Source organism: Myotis brandtii, unplaced genomic scaffold, assembly GCF_000412655.1.
Source record: "Myotis brandtii unplaced genomic scaffold, ASM41265v1 scaffold1026, whole genome shotgun sequence".
NCBI classification, from domain to species: Eukaryota; Metazoa; Chordata; class Mammalia; order Chiroptera; family Vespertilionidae; genus Myotis; species Myotis brandtii.
The window spans coordinates 1,411,814-1,432,708 of record NW_005353435.1 but is presented as its reverse complement, the minus strand read 5'-3'; the positions used below and the strand labels follow the sequence as shown (position 1 = coordinate 1,432,708).

Sequence of the window (20,895 nt, the reverse complement as noted above, 5' to 3'; positions counted from 1 at the left end):
CCCAGTGTGGGGCGTGCAGGAGGCAGCCGGTCAGTGATTCTCTCTCATCACTGATGTTTCTATATCTCTCTCCCTCTCCCTTCCTCTCTGAAATCAATAAAATATGTATATGTATATATATTTTTTTAAAAGAATGTAACTGATTTGTCACCGACCACAGCTGGTGGACGTGGCTGTGGCCTTTTAGAAGGAGTGGCCATCGGGGCCTGTCATCTGGGCCTTTGCTCGGATTCAGGCGGGTAAGTCATTCACAGGATCAAGAACCTGACGGTCAAAGGTTCCCTTTTCTCTCTGCTCCCGCCTGCAGCCTGGGTGCGTGAACACCACGGAAGTGGACATCAAGAAGTCGTCCCGAATGAGAAACCCCCACAAAACCCGGAAGGTAAGACCCCCCCGGGCGTCGTGCTGACCTCAGGAATGAGCTCCGCGGACGGACGTCGGCCGTGAGCACCTCTGCCCCCTCTTCAACCAGAGTCTTCGCGTGTCTCCCCTGCTCGTCCCTGTCGCTTGGCCAGAGGAAAAGCTTGGTACTCAAGCCCCCGTCGTCCTCCGGTCCCCCTCTCCTGAGGACCCCGCCCCATCCTGGGGCAGCAGGTGTCTGTGCCAGGGAGGGGGCAAGGCTGCTGAGGGCCCCCCAACCCTCCATCGGGGAGAAGGACCATCAGCAATGGGAGGCCTCTCTTTCAGAGAGCAGGCGACGAGGAAATGGAGATGGAGACTAGCTGAGAAGAATGGTGCTCAAAGGCATTTTAGTTTTTTTAATAATATGTTTTTATTGATGTTAGAGAGGAAGGGGGGGAGAGAGAGAGGGAGAGAGAGAGAGAAGCATCAAGTTCATAACCTAACCACGCCTTGGTTTCAGAGCTGTGCTTCTGTTTTACATCCCTAAGACATTTAGGATAAGGAAAAGCTTGGTACTCAAGCCCCCGTCGTCCTCCGGTCCCCCTCTCCTGAGGACCCCGCCCCATCCTGGGGCAGCAGGTGTCTGTGCCAGGGAGGGGGCAAGGCTGCTGAGGGTACCCCCAACCCTCCATCAGGGAGAAGGGCCATCAGCAATGAGAGGCCTCTCTTTCAGAGACCAGGCGACGAGGAAATGGAGAGACTAGCTGAGAAGATGGTGCTCATGAGAGAAAGGCATTTTAGTTTTTTTAATAATATGTTTTCATTGATGTTAGAGAGGAAGGGAGGGGGAGAGGGAGAGGGAGAGAGAAGCATCAAGTTCATAACCTAACCACGCCTTTTCTTCAGAGCTGTTCTTCTGTTTTACATCCCTAAGACATTTAGGATAGCGGTGCCTTTTTAAAAAAATATATTTTATTGATTTTTTACAGAGAGGAGAGAGGGATAAAGCGTTATAAACATCGATGAGAGAGACACAATCAGCTGCCTCCTGCACACCCCCCACTGGGGATGTGCCCGCAACCAAGGTACATGCCCTTGACCAGAATCGAACCCGGGACCCTTCAGTCCGCAGGCCGACGCTCTAGCCATTGAGCCACACCGGTTACGGCAGTGCCTTTTGAATTTTGATCAGAAGCTTAAACAGATCTGCCTCAAGGTTACCTTCCTGAATATATCACACAAAATTACCTGTCAGCAACTCCGTGACTGCCCATGCTGTTCTGTCCTAAACTGTTTCTTTTTTTTTTTCATTTCATACAGTCTGTCTATGGTTTACAAAATGATATTCGAAGTCACAGTCCCACCCACACGCCCACGCCAGAAACGAAACCTCCCACAGAAGATGAGTTACAGGAGCAGGTGGGTTGACCTGTACCATGGCCTGTTAATGGTTTGCAGAGTAGCAGCTATGAAAACCAGGCGGTGAATGTGTAATAGCAGGTGTTTTAAAAGCTTACTTGTATGGTTGTTTCATAGAGAATTTTCAGTTAAAAAGTAATGAAATTGTCCCATTGTAAGGTATGTAACTCCCCAAGTCCTTTATCTCTACCCCATTTTTAAAAGTCACATGCACTAGTTTATTTTGTACCCCAACACGGGGTCTTACAGAATGAGAAGACAACATGTTGTCTATATCGCTATGGCTTCACCATGTCCAATCATGTGACATGATTTTCACAAATGAGTGTTTATTCTTATTTCTACAGTCTGGTCTCTAACTCTATAGCCTCTTGAAGTTTTCCCTTACCAACGCTGGTGTAAGGTCATGGTATATATCACATCTTATTTAAAAGCTTACTTGTATGGTTGTTTCATAGAGAATTTTCAGTTAAAAAGTAATGAAATTGGCTCATTGTAAGGTATGTAACTCCCCAAGTCCTTTATCTCTACCCCATTTTTAAAAGTCACACGCACTAGTTTATTTTGTACTGGAACACGGGGTCTTATAAAATGAGAAGACAACATGTTGTCTACATCGCCATGGCTTCACCATGTCCAATCATGTGACATGATTCTCACAAATGAGTGTTTATTCTTGTTTCTACAGTCTGGTCTCTAACTCTATACGCCTCTTGAAGTTTTCCCTTATCAATGCTGGTGTAAGGTCATGGTATATATCACATCTTGTTTTACCAACTGATCAATCGTTTTGTCTCCGAGTAGTATTGCAAAGCAATCACCAGTGTCGCCTATCTATAATAATAAAACTATAATATGCTAATTAGACCGGACAGCCGGACGACCTTCCGGACAAAGCCGGGGATGCCAGGGCTGAAGCAAGCCACCGCGGCTATGAGAGCCGAGCCCCTTGCATGAATTTTGTGCATCAGGCTTCTAGTCAAATAATAATTAACCTCTTGGTTGATTCAGTCATGGGACTTTTCACCTTTTTTATTCTTTTTTTTTCTTATATCTGATTGTAATATGATTTATCAATAATATAATACATTTTTCTAGTATACTTACAGTCCTCATGAAGGAAAAAGTAATTCAGATAAAATCTTTATAGGTTTTTATTGATTTCAGAGAGAGAAAGGCAAAGGGAGAGATAGAAACATCAAGGATGAGAGAGAATCTTTGATCGGCTGCCTCCTGCACGCCCCCTACTGGGAACTGAGCCCGCTACCCGGGCATGTGCCCTCACCAGGAATTGAACCATGGCCTCCTGGTTCATAGATTGACGCTCAATCACTGAGCTACAGAGGCCTGGAAATTCAGAGAATTTTAAATGAAAGTTTCCCAAGTGTGATTATGTCCCTGTGGGTGTTTGAACTGTTGGTAAAATTATTCTCAAAACACATTATTGATGCTTTCATGGGATGGTATTAGGAAGTAGGTTATATTTTGAAATTATAATAACATAACAAATCCATTTATACTCTGAATTAAATATTTAGGAAGTAAATGTGATCCTGATGTGGTTATTCACCATGAATACATGTTTAAAATCTTTATAACACTTTCGCCTGACCAGTGTGGCTCAGTGGTTGAGCGTCGACCTCTGAACCAGGAGGTCACGGTTTGATTCCTGGTCAGGGCACGTGCCCAGATTGTGGGTTAGATCCCCAGTGTGGGGCGTGCTGGAGGCAGCTGATCAATGATTCTCTCTCATCATTGATGTTTCTCTCCCTCTCCCTTCTTCTCTGAAAACCAATAAAAAAATATTTAAAAAACATAAAATCTTTATAACACTTTAACAGAAAGTTACATTTTGTTAAAGCAGGCAGAATATTTAAATTCATTGCTGTTCTAAAGCTATTGGTTATATTTACATTGAAGCAGATTTTAATTTTTTAGTTCTTTCAGATCTCTCTCATTTGATTTTTTTTAAACAGACTTTGGAATTTTACTGATGTAGAACATGTTCTTGTTTGGAATTTCCCAGTTTATCAGAAATTAGAGCTGAAAATTATGAGAATTGAGACTCGCACTACTTATGTAACTATTTCTTTAACTCTGTTTTCAGATAAACTATTGGCAAATACAGTTAGATAGACATCGGTTAAAAATGTCAAAAGTTGCTGATAGGTAAGTATTTGGAGATGCCCATATGCACTTACACTTTCTATCTGACAATGAAATCTGATAAAAATGGTAAAAGAACTGTTGGAAGGAACCAGGAGGTCACGGTTTGATTCCTGGTCAGGGCACGTGCCCAGATTGTGGGTTAGATCCCCAGTGTGGGGCGTGCTGGAGGCAGCTGATCAATGATTCTCTCTCATCATTGATGTTTCTCTCCCTCTCCCTTCTTCTCTGAAAACCAATAAAAAAATATTTAAAAAACATAAAATCTTTATAACACTTTAACAGAAAGTTACATTTTGTTAAAGCAGGCAGAATATTTAAATTCATTGCTGTTCTAAAGCTATTGGTTATATTTACATTGAAGCAGATTTTAATTTTTTAGTTCTTTCAGATCTCTCTCATTTGATTTTTTTTAAACAGACTTTGGAATTTTACTGATGTAGAACATGTTCTTGTTTGGAATTTCCCAGTTTATCAGAAATTAGAGCTGAAAATTATGAGAATCTCACTACTTACCTAGTATATAACTATTTCTTTAACTCTGTTTTCAGATAAACTATTGGCAAATACAGTTAGATAGACATCGGTTAAAAATGTCAAAAGTTGCTGATAGGTAAGTATTTGGAGATGTCTTTATTCACTTCAACTTTTTATCTGACAATGAAATCTGATAAAAAATGGTAACTGTTGGAAGAGGGCTGAGATAAGTGATTGGAACCCTGTAATAAATGTTATTTTGTTTTTCCTCATTTGTTTTTAAATATTTTTATGGATTTCAGAGAGGAAGGGAGAGGGAGAGAGAAACGTCAAGAATCATTGATCGACTGCCCCCTGCACGCCCCCTACTTAGGGCAGAGCCTGCAACCTGGGCATGTGCCCTGACTGGGAATCGAACCGTGACCTCCTGGTTCATAGGTCGATGCTCAATCACTGAGCCACACCAGCTGGGCTGTCTTGTTGCAGTTTAAATTAATTACAGAATGATCCTTATTGTCTTACATCCCTAGAGGTCCAATCCTTGTGCAGCCAGAATCTGATACAGGAGATAATTCCAGGGCCCTGAATCTTCTCCCTCCTGCTGGGAGAAATGACCCTTTCAACTTCTGAAGTTGGCCTTTCTTTAAATTCATACTGAATTATTGCATAACCTCAAAATTGGAATTAAACTCAGATTTTATATTTTTCCATTTCTTTATTTAAATCTGTTCTAAATATCACTTGTGTTCTGCACTTTGAAGCATTGTCAAATCCTACCTCTTCAACTTTTTTCCTCTCCTCCTCTTATTTTTATTTTTAAATACGGATTTAAAAAATTTTTTGCTCAGCAAGTCACTCCCCTTTTACCTAATTTCTATAAATACTTTAGAAAAAAATGACTTTTTAACCTCTTTTCCAAGTTGGCTCAAATCACTTCAGCTGTGGGCGACTGGTCGACCAAGGATCGGAGCTGGCCCTTAGCCCTGCCCTTCACACACTGACCTCTTCTGTTCTGTTTATTGTAAATGGAGGGATATTGACTCACACGGCGTAGGCATGGGTGGGGGTGGGGGGTGGGGATGGAATCCTTGGCCACATCTGTCTTCTGAGAAGCACAATAAGTGAATGCATGTAAGCTATTGAAATGTGAAAACGGCCATTGGATTTCATGCTAGGATTCCTAGCAAGGATTCCTTGGCCAGACATTTTCATAGTGTCCCTTACTTTGGGCTGGTTGTAACCTCCGCCAGACAGCTAAGGGAGATGAACATGTTTCTTCTCTCCAGTCTGCTAAGTTACACGGAACAGTATTTAGACTACGACCCATTTTTTGTGCCGCCTGACCCTTCCAACCCATGGCTGTCTGACGACACTACTTTCTGGGAACTGGAAGCGAGGTGAGTGCCATGTTCCCGTCCCTCGAAATATTTCCCTTATTTCAGGGTTTGGGTTCAACAGGAAGGATCCTGTAGCTGAGTCGTGGTCACCGTAATTTTACTCGGTGTCTACATTAGCCCGTGATATCACGTTCTTACTATAAAGGTAATGGCTTTGAACCTTGGATATTTGAATTTGCATTAATATTTGCATTTCCCAAAGACTAGTGCAGACTAGAGGTGTAAAGGTTAAGGTAGACCAGTCAGAGTTGGGATCTTTGGTTCTTTAAATTTAGCTTATTGTCTTAGCTTCCTTAAAAACCCACGTAGGCACCAAGGCTCATGTGTTCAAGTAAAAATGAATCCTAAGTCCATACTTAAGTAAACTATATGCCTTTATACATTCAATTTTAAAACAAAAGGACCTTACTCTAAGAGAAACTGGCAAGAGACTGGCTTCTTAAGAAAACCAAAGCACCATTTAGGACTCCCTGATTTCTCGCAGGAGCCAGGAAAGAACTCTATTACCAGTCTTGACCGAGTGATGAAAAGACCATTGCATGTCACTTCATAGAGGGAGTCTTCTGTATCCTGTAGCACTCCTCCAGCTTGGATGTGGGAACCTTCTCTTTCTTTTACCTCCATGCAGGGCTTCTTAAATGCTTGAGGAGCACGGAGCTCTTGATGTGTAGGTTCTGGATTTCACAGATGGGGAACTAGAATTCCAAAGGGCCGATGCTCCCCCAGGATTAGGTCACACATTTAATTGACAGCGGAATCATCAATGAGGACGTAGGCCTTTCGGTTCCCAATGCATTTTCTCCCAGGACAACATGCCACCATGCGACCGCATGGGGGTGTGGCCACAAAATTGGGCTGTGGGGTCAGAATGTCTGCCATTTGCCCCTGATCTCCTGCCTGTCGTTGGCAAGTGGTAATCCTCTCTGTGCTGCGATTTCATTGTCTACAAGATGAGAATTAAAATAGTACCTATCTCATAAAGTTGTTGAAAGACACTAAGAGAATCCATATGGTGAAGAAAACTAAAAGATCCAACCGATGCTCAACTGACCGTAGACTTCATTATTGATGCCTAGCTTACACCTCACTACCATTGCATTCAGGGTCATCAATCTGAGAATTTTTTCCCCCTGAAAGTTCAGTTAAAGACGGGAATGTCAAGACATACATGGTTCTGAGAGGAAATGTAATGGCAGCAAATAGGGCTTGTACTGAACGGAATGTGTCTGGTTTGCTTTTGTCTCCTCAAGCAAAGAACCAAGCCAGCAGAGGGTCAAACGGTGGGGGTTTGGAATGGACGAAGCGTTGAAAGACCCCGTTGGGAGAGAACAGTTCCTTAAATTCCTAGAGTCAGAATTCAGCTCAGAAAACTTGAGGTAAGACGTGTTTTGCCGATCGTACACAATAAGCCAGAGATACCACCTGTGGTGTGTCCGGTTGCGGAGGACGTAACAGGTCAATTACTCTCCCTCCGACATTCATGGTCAGGACTTGAGCCCTTTGAATTCCTGCCACTTGATGGAGGAAGAAGAAAAAAAGATAAAATAAGGCAAAGTCTGTCCAACAGGCTCCGTTCCTCAGGGTGGTTTATTTTTACCCTGTCTTTTTACATATACATTTTGGGCATTTGAAATGGACTCCATAAAGAAGCGTTTGGCAAAGTGGAAAATGGCCAGTAATGTTTCTGCAGTTAAATTAAAACATCGACTATGGTTTATTTTTACCCTGTCTTTTTACATATACATTTTGTGCATTTGAGAAATGGACTCCATAAAGAAGCATTTGGCAAAGTGGAAAATGGCCAATAATGTTTCTGCAGTTAAATTAAAACATCAACTACTTATGAATATTGGTCTTCCTTGCATATGGTTTCTCAAGTGAGGTCTACAAAAAGAGATTGGGTGCTTGTGTCAAATAACTTGAGCCCTCGCTGGTGTTGCTCAGTGGGTAGGGCGTCGGCCTGCAGACTGAAGGGTCCCGGGTTCGATTCCGGTCAAGGGCACGTGCCCGGATTGCGGGCTTCATCCCCAGCACGGGGTGCGCAGGAGGCAGCCGATCAGTGATTCTCTCTCATCATTGATATTTCTCTCTCTTCCTCTCCCTTCCACTCTGAAATCAATTTAAAAAAACAAACTCAAAGGGCGGGGGGAATAACTTGAGACGAAACTGTGGGGGCAGCTCTTTTCTTTGCCCATTAAACACAGCCTCAGGCAGTTGAGAGCAGCACCACATTGAGCTGCTGGTGAGGGAGGGGTCCACATTCCGCCCATCTGTTGCAAACATCATCCCCACATATTTCTGAGATTTTTCTAACTCGAAGGACGCCTGGAAATTCAATCTTTAAGTGGGAGACCCTGGAGTAGACTTTCGTCGCCCCGAGGAATGATAACTTTCCACTCCCTGAGACCGTTTTTCCATGAGCGCTCTCACGCATTATCCTTTTGAAACACGAGGCCCTAATGCCCTTACCCATGACACATGCCGTCCTGTGAAATTCATTTCCCGAAAGGTCTCAGCGTTCATCTGTTTTCATAGGAACGAAGCAGGGCCAGGCACTGTCACATTCTTTTGGGGGAATTTAACAGATACCAACAACAGAGCGCTCAGGAACATGCAGAACTTTGACAGATGTCCCAGGGATTAAGCAAGGTGACCGCAGACAGAACCAGGAGGAGTTTCATCGTACCCGTGTGCCCGCCATGGGTTGTTGGGTTGCAGCTTCCTCTCCTCCTTCAAGTTCACAGGAAGCTTCTCAAGGTTATGAGAGCTACAGTTGCTAAGGATTTCCTTGAGCCTACCGAGGAACATTTTCTCTATTCAGGTCACATCATCATTTATTTTTTTTTATACAATCCTATATAATAAAAGCCTAATATGCTAAGAGTCCGGTCGACCGGTCGGCCGTTCAACCAATCAAAGCGTAATATGCTAATGCTATACCGCCGCTCAACAACCGCTCGCCATGATGTGCACTGACCACCAGGGGGTTTATTTTTACCCTGTCTTTACCCATAAAAATATATTTTTATTGATTTCAGAGAGGAAGCGAGAGGGAGAGAGAGATAGAAACATCAGTGATGAGAGAGACTCATTGATCGGCTGCCTGCTGCACGCCCCACACTGGGGATCAAGCCCGCAACCCAGGCATGTGCCCTTGACCAGAATGGAACCCAGGACCCTTCAGTCCACAGACCAAAACTCTATCCACGAAGCCAAACCGGCCAGGGCTAACCATTTCTCATCTCAGTAATTCTATGCCCACTGGTTTCCCTGCTAAGGAATTGCGTATGAAACATCCCATCTATCACATATATGTGAAGGGTTTCGATGCCCCTGCAAATATAAGCCTTTCGGGTTGTTGCCTGGGAGAGCTTCCTGCTTCTGTCATCCCATCACTCTCTGCATTAAATGGCCCAAAATTAGCTATTTGCCCTGATTTCTCCAATAAGGGCCGTTCTGAGCTGAGCCCAGAGCTCTTTTAACTCCAGGAAAGGTTGGCTGTAATCCCCTTGCCAGGCAAAGGGAAAATCCTCTCTGTGCTGACCCTCAGCGCTCAGATGGACACAAGGCCCAGAGACTACAGGACAGACAGTGCACGGCTCTATCCCCCCATCATATGCTGTATGTCACTCACCCTGGGACCCTCCAAACCCACTTCCTCTCTCATAAATGGGTCTTCCCAGCTTCAATAAAATGGAGGTTGCACAGAATGGGGGCTCTGGTCGATCCACTTCTTTTTAAAGATATTTTTATTGATTTTAGAGAGGAAGAGAGAGGGAGAGAGAGAGAGAAACATCAATGATGAGAGAGAATCATGGATCAGCTGCTTCCTGCACGCCCCACATTGGGGATGGAGCCCGCAACCCAGGCATGTGCCCTGAACGGGAATCGAACGCTGACCTCCTGGTTCATAGGTCGACGCTCAACCACTGAGCCACGCCAGCCAGGCATGGCCGATCCACTTTTAACAGCAAACACTTAAATTATTTTCAGTATTTCCTTATGAAACATTTTACACCTTTGAATACAACTAATAAAAAAAATCGGTCAAGGCTCAATGTAGGAAGCCCTCAGAGAAAGTGAATTCATCCTGAGGCCTCATTGTGGATCGATTTTATAAGGATTTTCAGATTATGAAACATTGTGTAACCAGACAATCGATGGGTCCAAGCTGCCTGTCACGACTTGAGCCAGTTCAGCAGAGACAGGGGTGAATCCTAGATGAGCATTGATTCCAATCCTGCTGGCAGCGTGGAGAGCGGCAGGGCACCCACAAACATCTGCTCTGCCCCCCCATCAGCCAGCTGCTTATATTGGGGAGAAGGACAGAGATCACTTGGGAAAGTAGGTGAAAGGGCTAATGGGCAGTTTCTGCTGCAAAATTGTTAATCTTTTCATGATCACAGGCAGCGCCCGGATGGGGAGGAGGGGCCGCATGTCCGGGTGAGCGCCCAGGCCCACAGGCCACTCCCAGCCAGGTTAGGCTGTGCCTTCTCCAATCAGAACAGCACCATCGCGGCCGACAGAGCGTGATGACTATTCCTTACCGTCCTAGCTGGTCCCCAACAGGCTGTTTCTGCCCCATCCATTGGAGTGAACGCTCGGTGTCGCCCCACGCAGGTTCTGGCTGGCGGTGGAGGACTTGAAGAAAAGGCCCATCAGGGAAGTCCCCTCTCGAGTGCAGGAAATATGGCAAGAATTCCTGGCTCCAGGAGCCCCCAGTGCCATCAACTTGGACTCGAAGAGCTACGACAAAACCACACAGAACGTGAAGGAGCCCGGAAGGTACACGTTCGAAGATGCTCAGGTGGGTGCACATGGGCCTCGAGTTGTGTCACGCACGTGCTCCCACGGAGTTGGTGGGTGGAGAGACTTGTATTTTGTTTTTCTTGTCGTGGGCAGCCGTGTCTAATATTCTACTTTAGGTCACTGTATGTAACATAACTTCATTTTCTCCTCTGTCACCCAACAGGTGAGCAAGTATTTATCCAAAGTGGCTCCGGGAGGGGGCACGGATGGAGGAAGGGAGTGGGGGAGAGATCAGCCAAAGACCTTGTATATAGATATGCATAACCCATGGACACAGACAATAGAGGGACATATGTAAAATCAACAATAGAGATTTTAAAAATATATAAAAATAAATTTTTTGGAAATTAAAAACAACAACAAAGTGGCCCAACCTCAGTAACACATTGGACCCCTTCAGTGTCTTTCAATATAGAGATTCTAAGACACTGATATTTCTAAATGATTTATCATTACTCATAGTCAGAACTAAATTAAAGTAGCGTAAGATATGCCAGACTCAAACCCGTTTCGGCACTGATGATCAAGTGGAATGCTAGATTCAGGCGCTCGTTAATTTTCCAAGTTAATTTTTCAGTCTGCAAAAAGAAATGAAAGGAAATGTATATGAAGATATTAACTTCCTAAGTCAAAATTCCAAGTTTTTTTCCCCTCAAATTGGACATAATCTCCCCCTTCAGAACAATTTGAATTTCCACTTTCTCTAATATTATTCTCAAGAAGAAAAATAAACTTGTAACGAGAGGATATTATTTCCTAATGATGTGTTGCAGCTGGCCTTTAAATCAGAACACGCATCCTTCATAATTTCTTAAGCCATCTGTAGAAAAGAATATTAACTCTAGAAAGCATGTCGTATGTTAAATAACAGTGTTACTAAGTAAAATACAGTATAGAACATGAACAACAAGCTACACGAATGCCCTTCCTTGATTTTACTCCCAGTTGAAAATATTTCCTCCTTGGCTTTGGTTTAAGGAAGCAAACTACAGAGTAGGAAACGAACACAGCTAACTGAACTTCCGTCCTCCCTCTATGCTAAACTCTTCCATATGGAAATAATTCATGAAAGCATAGTGATGAATCACAAAAACAATATGTAATTATATATGTGTTTTCAGATGGTCTTAGGTGACCCCTGTGAAAGGGTCGTTCGACCCCCAAAGGGGTCTCGACCCACAGGTTGAGAACTGCTGGGCTAGAGCGAGGCTTCGTCCTGACGTATTGAAGTGCATTCAGAGCAACTCCACATTATTGCTGGTGTGTTTGAGATGAGGAGAACTGAGTCATTTCTAAAATTACATATTTTCTCCAAATAAGAAGAGACTGGGACATCCAGACACTCTCAAAGGGTTCGAAACTCTACATTGACCTGGAGTAGTTTGAAGCGCCAGCAGATTGATTTATATTCCCAAATAATCCATAGCAATCAACAACTTGATGTAGAATCCCTTTATGACGTTCTGTTAACGAAATTCCATTTCCGTTCTGCGTAGCTCCTCAGCCAGTTTTAAAATTGACTTATGAATAAGATAATGAACTTGAGGATCTGCTTGTTCTGTCAACTTAAGGTGTTCTCGGCAGCAGCAGAATCGGTCTTTATTTCTAGCTGCTTCCGGATTGGTTTTCCAACTGTCTGTTGTCTTCTGATCACGATGGTTGGTTTCCCCTGAGAAATGACGGAGCCTCGCGCTAACCGTTCTTTCTTTCCAGGAGCACATTTACAAATTGATGAAAAGTGATTCATACCCACGCTTTATACGATCCAGTGCCTACCAGGAGCTTCTACAGGCAAAGAAAAAGGTACCGGTTCTTTGTGACCTTTTTAAATCGGGTTCTCAGTTATCATTCTTTGGAGTGGTGACCTCCATGGGGCCCCGGGGAAGTGGACAGAGGGTAAGTGAACACACCCCGAGACCCTCCCCAAACCTGTGCCTTTTATAAGAAGCCATTTCAGTTCTCTTTGCTTCTCTTTGTTGATCGCTTATTTTCTTTTTTGTTTTTTTCTGTAGATGTTCTTGTTTTACAAAGTGTTTTTTTTAAGCTGTTTTTCGTGTTTCATGTTAGTCTTTGATATGCCTAGTTCAAGGAAATAAAAAATTGCAATAGCCCGGCCGTTGTGGCTCAGTGGTTGAGCATCGACCTATGAACCAGGAGGTCATGGTTCAATTCCCGTCAGGGTACGTGCCTGGGTTGCTGATCCCCAGTAGGGGGCGTGCAAGAGGCGGCCTGTCAGTGAGTCTCTCTCATCATTGATGTTTCTCTCTCTCCCTCTCCCTTCCTTTCTGAAATCAATAAAAGCATATTTTTAAAATTTGCAATAAAGAAAGGAAAAGAACGATCTCATTAAGCAAATTTTCCTTGTTCACAGTAAACTAGAATATATGTTTTTAGCCACAGACGCCATAACTAAAAATACTCTTTTTTTTTTTCTTCCAATGGTAGCTGTCAAAATGTAGGGATATTGGCTTCTGAATATTTTTCACTTGGTATTTAGCCTGAATCCCTCAGTAACCCCACAGTGAATTTTAGGCATCTAAGATAGTACCCACCCACATTCTGGAAGAATTGCAATAGACCTCATTATTCAATTCATGTTTATCTTCAAAGTCTTCCTGTCGAGGGTACCTTATCTCATCCAGGTAACGTGATACGGAATACCTGGACATAAACATCTCCACTCATTGTTTCTTAGCATGAAAAGCGTTCATAGCTTCTTTAAATTCTGAGATGAAACTGATTTCTTATACTTCAGGATCATCCTTAGGCTAATGGGATTTTTTCAAAGTATAAACATCTCCACTCATTGTTTCTTAGCATGAAAAGCATTCATAGCATCTTTAAATTCTGAGATGAAACTGTAATTTTTTATACTTCAGGATCATCCTTCGGCTAATGGGATTTTTTCAAAGTGCTCTGTAGACCAGTGATGGCGAACCTTTTGAGCTTTTGTAACAATGAAAATACATCCTGCATATCAGATATTTACATGACGATTCATAACAGTAGCAAAATTACAGTTATGAAGTAGCCACGAAAATAATTTTATGATTGGGGGTCACCACAACATGAGGAACTGTATTAAAGGGTCGAGGCATTAGGAAGGTTGAGAACCACTGCTGTAGACAGATCATCCCATACAGCAACCACTGGCCACGTGGGGGTGTTTAAGCTTAAATGGAAGTTGAGATCACACAGAATTCTAGCCAAATACAAAGTCCTCCGTGATCACAGCTAAGGGCTTCTGAAATATTGGACAGCGTCGAATGAAATTGCCATCTTTCAGACATTTCCATTGGATGGCAATGCTTTATAAAATTACTAGTTCTCAACAGCAATCTGGTTCTGATAGAAAATTATTAGGAACGAACGCCTCTAGATTTTCAAAGACTTGGCAGATGGCAGCATAAACACGTCGCTGTGTCGGTGTGTCTTCTTCATTTTAGTGTAGTTGCATTTTACTTGAAATCCCACCATTTTGTGTGCACGGGAAGAGTTTTGATGTTTAAAATAAAAATCATTGCCCAGCCAGCGTGGCTCAGTGGTTGAGCATCGACCTAGGAACCAGGAGGTCACGGTTCGATTCCCTGTCAGGGCACAGGCCCGGGTTGTGGGCTTGATCCCCAGTAGGGGGCATGCAGGAGGCAGCCGATCCATGATTCTCTCTCATCATGGATGTTTCTCTCTCCCTCTCCCTTCTTCTCTGAAATCAATAAAAAGATTTTTAAAAAATAACAAGAAAATAAAATAAAGTCTTTAATAAAAGGAGGCCTTCCTTGACAGCTCGGCCCCCTCCCGGTCCCCGTGGGTTAGGACATGATTTGGTGTTTTATCATTTCCTCTCCTGTGTCTTTCTGCTCTGTTTTCTTGCTTTCTTTCTTTTTTCTTTTTCTTTTTTTTTTTTACGTTCCCTGTTTCCCTTTGCCTTGCCCCACCCCGCACGTGTTAAGTCGGAACCCTCCATGGATCGCAGAACATCTTTTGAGAAATTTGCACAGAATGTGGTAAGTCTTCTTTGGGGAGGAATGACGCATCCTTAAGTCCAATCAAGCGATGTCCCCAATTTCTCACCCCGTCTCCCAGAACTTGGTTTCTGTCTACCCTTGGGTCTCAGCCCTTCCCAGGGTAGAAAAAGAAGTCTCCTATGAAAAACTACAAGTACCAATCAAACCAAGGTTTGCAAAGACCCCTATATTATAATACGTAAAATGAAGAAATCATTATTTTCTTCCGTTTTTCTTTTTATTCACTATAACCCTTTATTAAAGAGAGTGCATGGGTTTCTATGATCTCCCCCTTGGCTTTCTGTAACGCTTAAAAGATTAAGAACAATGAGGGGGCCTGTGCTTTCTACATCTGTAGGGAGAAAATGACCTATTTGGTCCAAATGGTGGCCGGTGACAAGCTATGCCCCTCACTGGCCCGCCACCAGGCCGCCCTTCTCCGTTCCTTTTCAGGAAAGCTGTTGAAAGTTGTTGCATACCGCATTCGGGAGGCCACTCCTTTTTATGCCACCGTTTTCTTAGCCTCTCGCCATGTGTTTGGGTGATATATTTGTGTGTGGGATTGTTCCTCCTCTTCTTTTTTTCTTTGTATTGTGCCAGTGCCTTGGGGACTTTCCGACCTGGTGCGAGCTCCAACTAAAGCCTTGACCGCATTTATTTTTATAGGGCAGGAACCTCCCCATTTTCCCATGCCATAAAAACTGTACTCCAACACTGAGGGCCAGCACTAACCTGTTATGAAAAGAGGTAGACCACTCTTGGTTTCTACTCCAGTTCGTCCGCATTGTCTGTGGAGTTGTCTGGTTAGCTCCATGCTGCTGCTGTGTGTGTGTGTGTGTGTGTGTGTTGTGTGATGTGCTGTGTTGTGTTGTGGCTTCTGCTGTGATGCCTAGTTCAGTGGAGTTGTGTGTGTTGAAACATCAGCAAATTGGAGTCAACGAAGATGTGGTGTTTGCTTTTAGCTTCCTTCCAAAGATCTTGGCGGTGGGGGATGTCCATCGGCTGTGTGTACAAATGGCACGTGGTGACCGTGTGCAGAGATTTTGAAAGACGGCAAAGAGCAGTGTCCACTTTGAACATCCCACGGGGTTGTACAAAGTAAAGGGCTGGGACCCGCCGGGCCCCGGGAATGCATCACATTAGAAACTTCCCACCATTTTGGCGGGAGCTGTTGCCGTCTCTGACCTTTAATATAAGATGTCACCAGGGGAAGGGAAGGGACAAGAAACGCCTCGAGGTTTTGGCGGAGAAAGTTGCTCCGTGCTCAGTACATTGTGTAAGAATCGTTTCCAATTCGTCCTTTCCGAATGTAATGCCGACAGAATATTGTTCGTGAGACTAGAGTGGACGTCTCTGTGATAGAATTAAAAATAATACTGCAACTTAAGGAAGATGGGAAGGGGAAGCCAAGTGGATGTCTTTCCTCCAACCCCATCCCTGATTCTGACCAAGTTCCCCAACTCTTAAAACAGCACCACATTTACTTGTTGTTTTGATGTTTTCAGATTCCACATATAAGTAAAAGCATATGGTATTTGTGTTTCTCTGTCTGACTTACTTCGCTTAGCGCAATACCGTCTAGGTCCACCCATGTTGTCATAAATGACAAGATTTTATTATTTTTTTGATGAATATTATTTTATTATATATATTACATGGTGCACGGATTCGTGCATCAGTGGGATCCCATGACCTGGCCTGTGGGAATCTGGCCGAAACCAGCAGTCCAACATCCCCCAAGGGGTCAGGAGGGCACTCTGCAAAGTTGCTGTCGCTTGGCAGCTCCTGCATTGAGCGTCTGCCCCCTGGTGGTCATTGCATGCCATAACGACTGGCCGGTCAGCCGGTCACTTAGGCTTTTATATAGATATATATTTATATATCTCCCATCTCTTCTTTATTCATTTAGCTATCACGGGACACCGAGATATGCTTCCATATCTTGGCCCTTGTAAATAATGCTGCAATACACATAGGGCTGCAGATATGTTTTCCAATTAGTGTTTTCATTTTCAGGGGATGGGTGGAAAAGGTGAAGGGGGAGAAGTGCACATTTCCTGTTATGAAATAAATCAGTCCTTGGGATAGAATGTACAGCACAGGGGATACAGTCAGTAACGTCACAACAACGTCGTATGGTGACAGATGATTACTCGGTTTATTGTGATGATCACATTGTAAGGCATATAAAGGCAGAATGACTCTATTGAACAATTAAAACAATATACTGTAGCCCTGACTGGTTTGGCTCAGTGGATCGGGCGTCGGCCTGCGGACTGAAGGGTCCCAGGTTCGATTCCGGTCAAGGGCATGTACCTTGGTTGTGGGCACATCACCAGGGGGGGGGGGGGTGTGCAGGAGGCAGCTGATCGATGTTTCTCTCTCATCGATGTTTCTAACTCTCTATCCATCTCCCTTCCTCTCTGTAAAAAATCAATAAAATATATTTTTAAAAAAACCCAATATACTGTACTATTGTATGTCAACTATACTTCATTTTATTTTCTTTTTCTTTTGTTTTTTTTGTTAACTTTTATTGTTGAAAGTATTACATGTACCCCTTTGGTCCCCCCCATTAACCTCTTCTAGCCTGCCCCCCCATCCCTGCCCTAGGCCTTCACCATCCTACTGTTATCTATTTTTGTTTAATCTGACCCTGCACATTAGGTATGATCATAGTCATTATTTCACAAGTGAGAAAACTGAAGGGTCAGAGGAGGAACATAATTGGCCCAGAATCACACCTAATTGCCCGGGAGGGACATAATTTGCCCAGCTGCCACTGACCCAAAATTTATTTTGTTCCCAAAGTCTTTCCCTCCCCACTGATCACCTTGCTCCTTGATAAATGCTGCCACCGGGTGGCACCCTCCTCTGGAGGGTGAGCCCATTTTCAACTCGTGTTTATTTGTAGAAGTTTAGTGTCCTGGTCCTGCATATTGTTATAACCTGGTTCTAGAAATAGCATCACAAGCCCTAGCTGGTTTGGCTCAGTGGATAGAGCATCAGCCTGCAGACTGAAGGGTCCCGGGTTCGATTCCGGTCAAGGGCACATGCCCAGGTCGTGGGCTCGATCCCCGGGAGGGGGCGTGCAGGAGGCAGCCGATCAATGATTCTCATCATGGATGTTTCTCTCTCTCTCCCTCTCCCTTCCTCTCTGAAATCAGTACAAATATATTTTTTAAAAAATGATACACAAGCAGATGAGGAACTGAGTGAAGGGAGGTTTTGACTTGTATCCGTGCAACTTTTAGAACGTTGGGTGTATTTTTTGGGGGGGTTGAGTGCTGTAGATTTTATTACTTGAGATTCCAGGTATATTCATACAGATGAACTGTCTGAGAAAATTCCTAGAGCACCTTGAGTAAATAGAATGTATAATTATAAAGCATATGGTATGGGCTCCCTACCAGAGATATCACCAACAAACACATAAAGCGAGTCTGGACAGGGATGAACTCTTTTCTCCTCTTTCTCCTCTCAGGGACCTGAAACTCACCTCATTTATCATATTGTTGTCGGCATCTATGGCTACCCACCTTGTTTTATTGAAACTCAAGCGGCTTGTGGTGATAACTTGCCCGAGAAAGCAATTTTAGGAACATCGCTTGCTATGAAATGTACCCGACTGTGTATAGCCTGTTTGGTTTGGACAATAGATCTTCATTTCCCCCTAGTAGCATCATCCGTTCTGAAATTGCCGCTCGCGTCCCATAAGCTGTGAATGGCACAGTGGTTTTTGGTCAGAGAGCAATCCCAGGGGTTCCCAAGGAATGTTTCGAGGCTGCTGAATAGACAGCCCCCCGTGGGAAACTTCTCCCGGAAACGGAAGTTTCAGTAGCATTTCCCCAAGTCCTGTTCTGATCTACTTGACCTTGGGTCGATGGCCGTGGCTCTGAGGCCCCAGCTAGCTGTGTCGATGGAGACATCCTGGGGGCCTCTGTGTAATTAGCGTGTACCCTAGTAGCTCCCATGTACTCAAGCACTACCCCATACAGTGGGCCTTGACTTACGAGTTTAATTCGTTCCGTGACGGAGCTCGTAACTCAGATTACTCGTATGTCAAATCAAAAAGGGAACGAGTGAGACACGTGATGCTGGGCTGATGTTGTGGCATTCACTGTGACGTTCGCTGCGCCAACTAGCGGTGGGGTATCTGAAGCTGGCTCGTAACCCGAATTTTAGCTCGCAACTCAAAGCAAAAAATCGGCCGAGAGACGGCTCGTATCTCGAAAAACTCGTTAGTCGGGACACTCGTAAGTCAAGGCCCCACTGTATTTCCGTATGTCAAATCTTAAAGTGAACGAGTGAGACACGTGATGCTGGGCTGATGTTGTGGCGTTCACTGTGACGTTCGCTGCGCCAACTAGCGGTGGGGTATCTGAAGCTGGCTCGTAACCCGAATTTTAGCTCGCAACTCAAAGCAAAAAATCGGCTGAGAGACGGCTCGTATCTTGAAAAACTCGTTAGTCGGGACACTCGTAAGTCAAGGCCCCACTGTATTTCCATCCAACAAAATGACAACAGGCGCTTTGCCCCCTATCGGAGGACACACACATCGCGAGACATGGCCACTCCTCTTAGGAAGCTCGAGGTGTATAAGAGGGTCGATGTCGACAGGAATAACTCATCTGGGGCTGGCACTACCAGCGGCACCAACGTCGGGTCACTCTTCTCATGAAAGTGATTTCCTACACAGTTCATAGGAGTGTAATTGCTAATCACTTTTCCCAAATGAAACTTTACAGAATGTGTCAAACCTTCAAAAAGTCTCTCACTTTCAATCAGTCATTCAACTTTTAATAAATCATTTTAAGAAACCCAGGTGTTCACACTCAAGCAAGAATATCTGTTGCATCTTATAAATGCCAAACAGAAGACACAGTCTGAATGCACAGTTGTGAATTTCTTAAATGCATCAGGGTATATCTACCTGGGAGAATATTACACAGCGATTAAAAATTAGATTTTAGAGTAGTGGTTTTCATCTTTATTTTTTGCCACCCACATTTGACATAGTAATGCATACGTGTTTGTGTGTGTTACTACATAAATGGTACTGTGTAGAACTAAACTCTAACATATAAACTATCTGTGTTTAGAACTAAAATTATCCTTATTATGTGCAACACAGTCTGAGATATTCTGACCTATTCTATAATATTCAATTATTTTCTTAATGTTGTCTGCATCTTTCTAAATTGATTTTCCTACCCACTAACGCAATGAATGTGAACAAAACATTATATTAGAAGAAATATGTGTAGCATGGATAATTGATCAAAATATAATTATTTTAATATACATGTTACTCATAATAAGTCAAAATATTATGCACAGCGTAATTCCAGTTTTAACAAACCATATTTTTGTATAAAAAGTAGGTGATAATTAGTATGTAAAAAACTGTATTTCATATAATGTTTATTTCTTGTAATATTTTTCTGTGCTTTTCTCATTTTTCTCTAACGGACCTACTCCACTTTTATTTCAGGAAAATATTTTTAGCTAAGGGAATTAAAGTATTTGTCTTGTTCTTTCTCAGTCCACACAGAAACTAGTAATCAGTAGTTAAATGTAAATGTGCTCCTAAACCATCTCTTTTTAGTCCATTATGACAGAATTTTTTCAGTGTTCAACATTAAACACACCAGGTCTCAACAATTTGAGTTTATCTTTAACTTTCTAGGAACTCACACTCTATACAGTTTTGATAAAATAATTCCAATCTGAAATGTTTACCACTTCAGAGTACTTGTAACTAACAGGGACACTTTAGCTTGCAAGATCGCTCCCCAACATGAAGATGTATTCTAGGCCTTAACACAATATGTGGAATCAGAATAGATGGGATTATTCCGGGGTTGGGGTTGGAGGAAATCAGGTAGGAAAAGCCAGGGCGATGCCTCAAGTTTAAAATAAGGAGCAAAGAGGTCTTTTCCTTGGATGTATAATTGGCACCTTTCTCTCCGTCACTCTGTAGGATGAGGGACAGACTCTATCTTGAGGGTTCCACCAATCACACCATCAAAAATACATTTCACTTAATGAAATCACCCTCTGGGCATCTCTCGATATTTATCAGTGCGGCACCAATCCCAGCAGCTGAGCCAGAATGCATGCACGTCGCTATCTCCCGGGGCAGCTTACTGGGTTTCCTTGTACCCCAGCGGCTAACCTAGGTGTTGCATCATCGCTGAGCCTGGATGGGACGTGGATGGACATGTTTTCTGAGTTGCTGCTCTGTGCTGTGAACCCATCAGTCTGTTCGCAATGGGGAG

The 20,895-nt window shown here is 43.5% G+C and overlaps 1 protein-coding gene across 3 annotated transcripts in view; it reads left to right on the top strand.

Moving 5' to 3' along the window:
* The window catches only part of RGS7 (regulator of G-protein signaling 7), a 63,751-nt gene that overhangs the window by 41,947 nt on the left and 909 nt on the right, over positions 1–20,895 (top strand). For 2 of the 3 annotated variants that reach the window (XM_005856373.2, XM_014535880.1), the window contains 8 exons: positions 308–382; positions 1,663–1,761; positions 3,869–3,930; positions 5,691–5,801; positions 7,052–7,177; positions 10,422–10,608; positions 12,324–12,413; positions 15,281–15,361. In XM_005856373.2, coding sequence (XP_005856435.1) covers positions 308–382; positions 1,663–1,761; positions 3,869–3,930; positions 5,691–5,801; positions 7,052–7,177; positions 10,422–10,608; positions 12,324–12,413; positions 15,281–15,355 — 825 coding nt within the window. In that variant the 3' untranslated portion in view covers positions 15,356–15,361. The remainder of the gene's footprint in view (positions 1–307; positions 383–1,662; positions 1,762–3,868; positions 3,931–5,690; positions 5,802–7,051; positions 7,178–10,421; positions 10,609–12,323; positions 12,414–15,280; positions 15,362–20,895) is intronic. The other variant, XM_005856372.2, reaches the window with a different exon arrangement.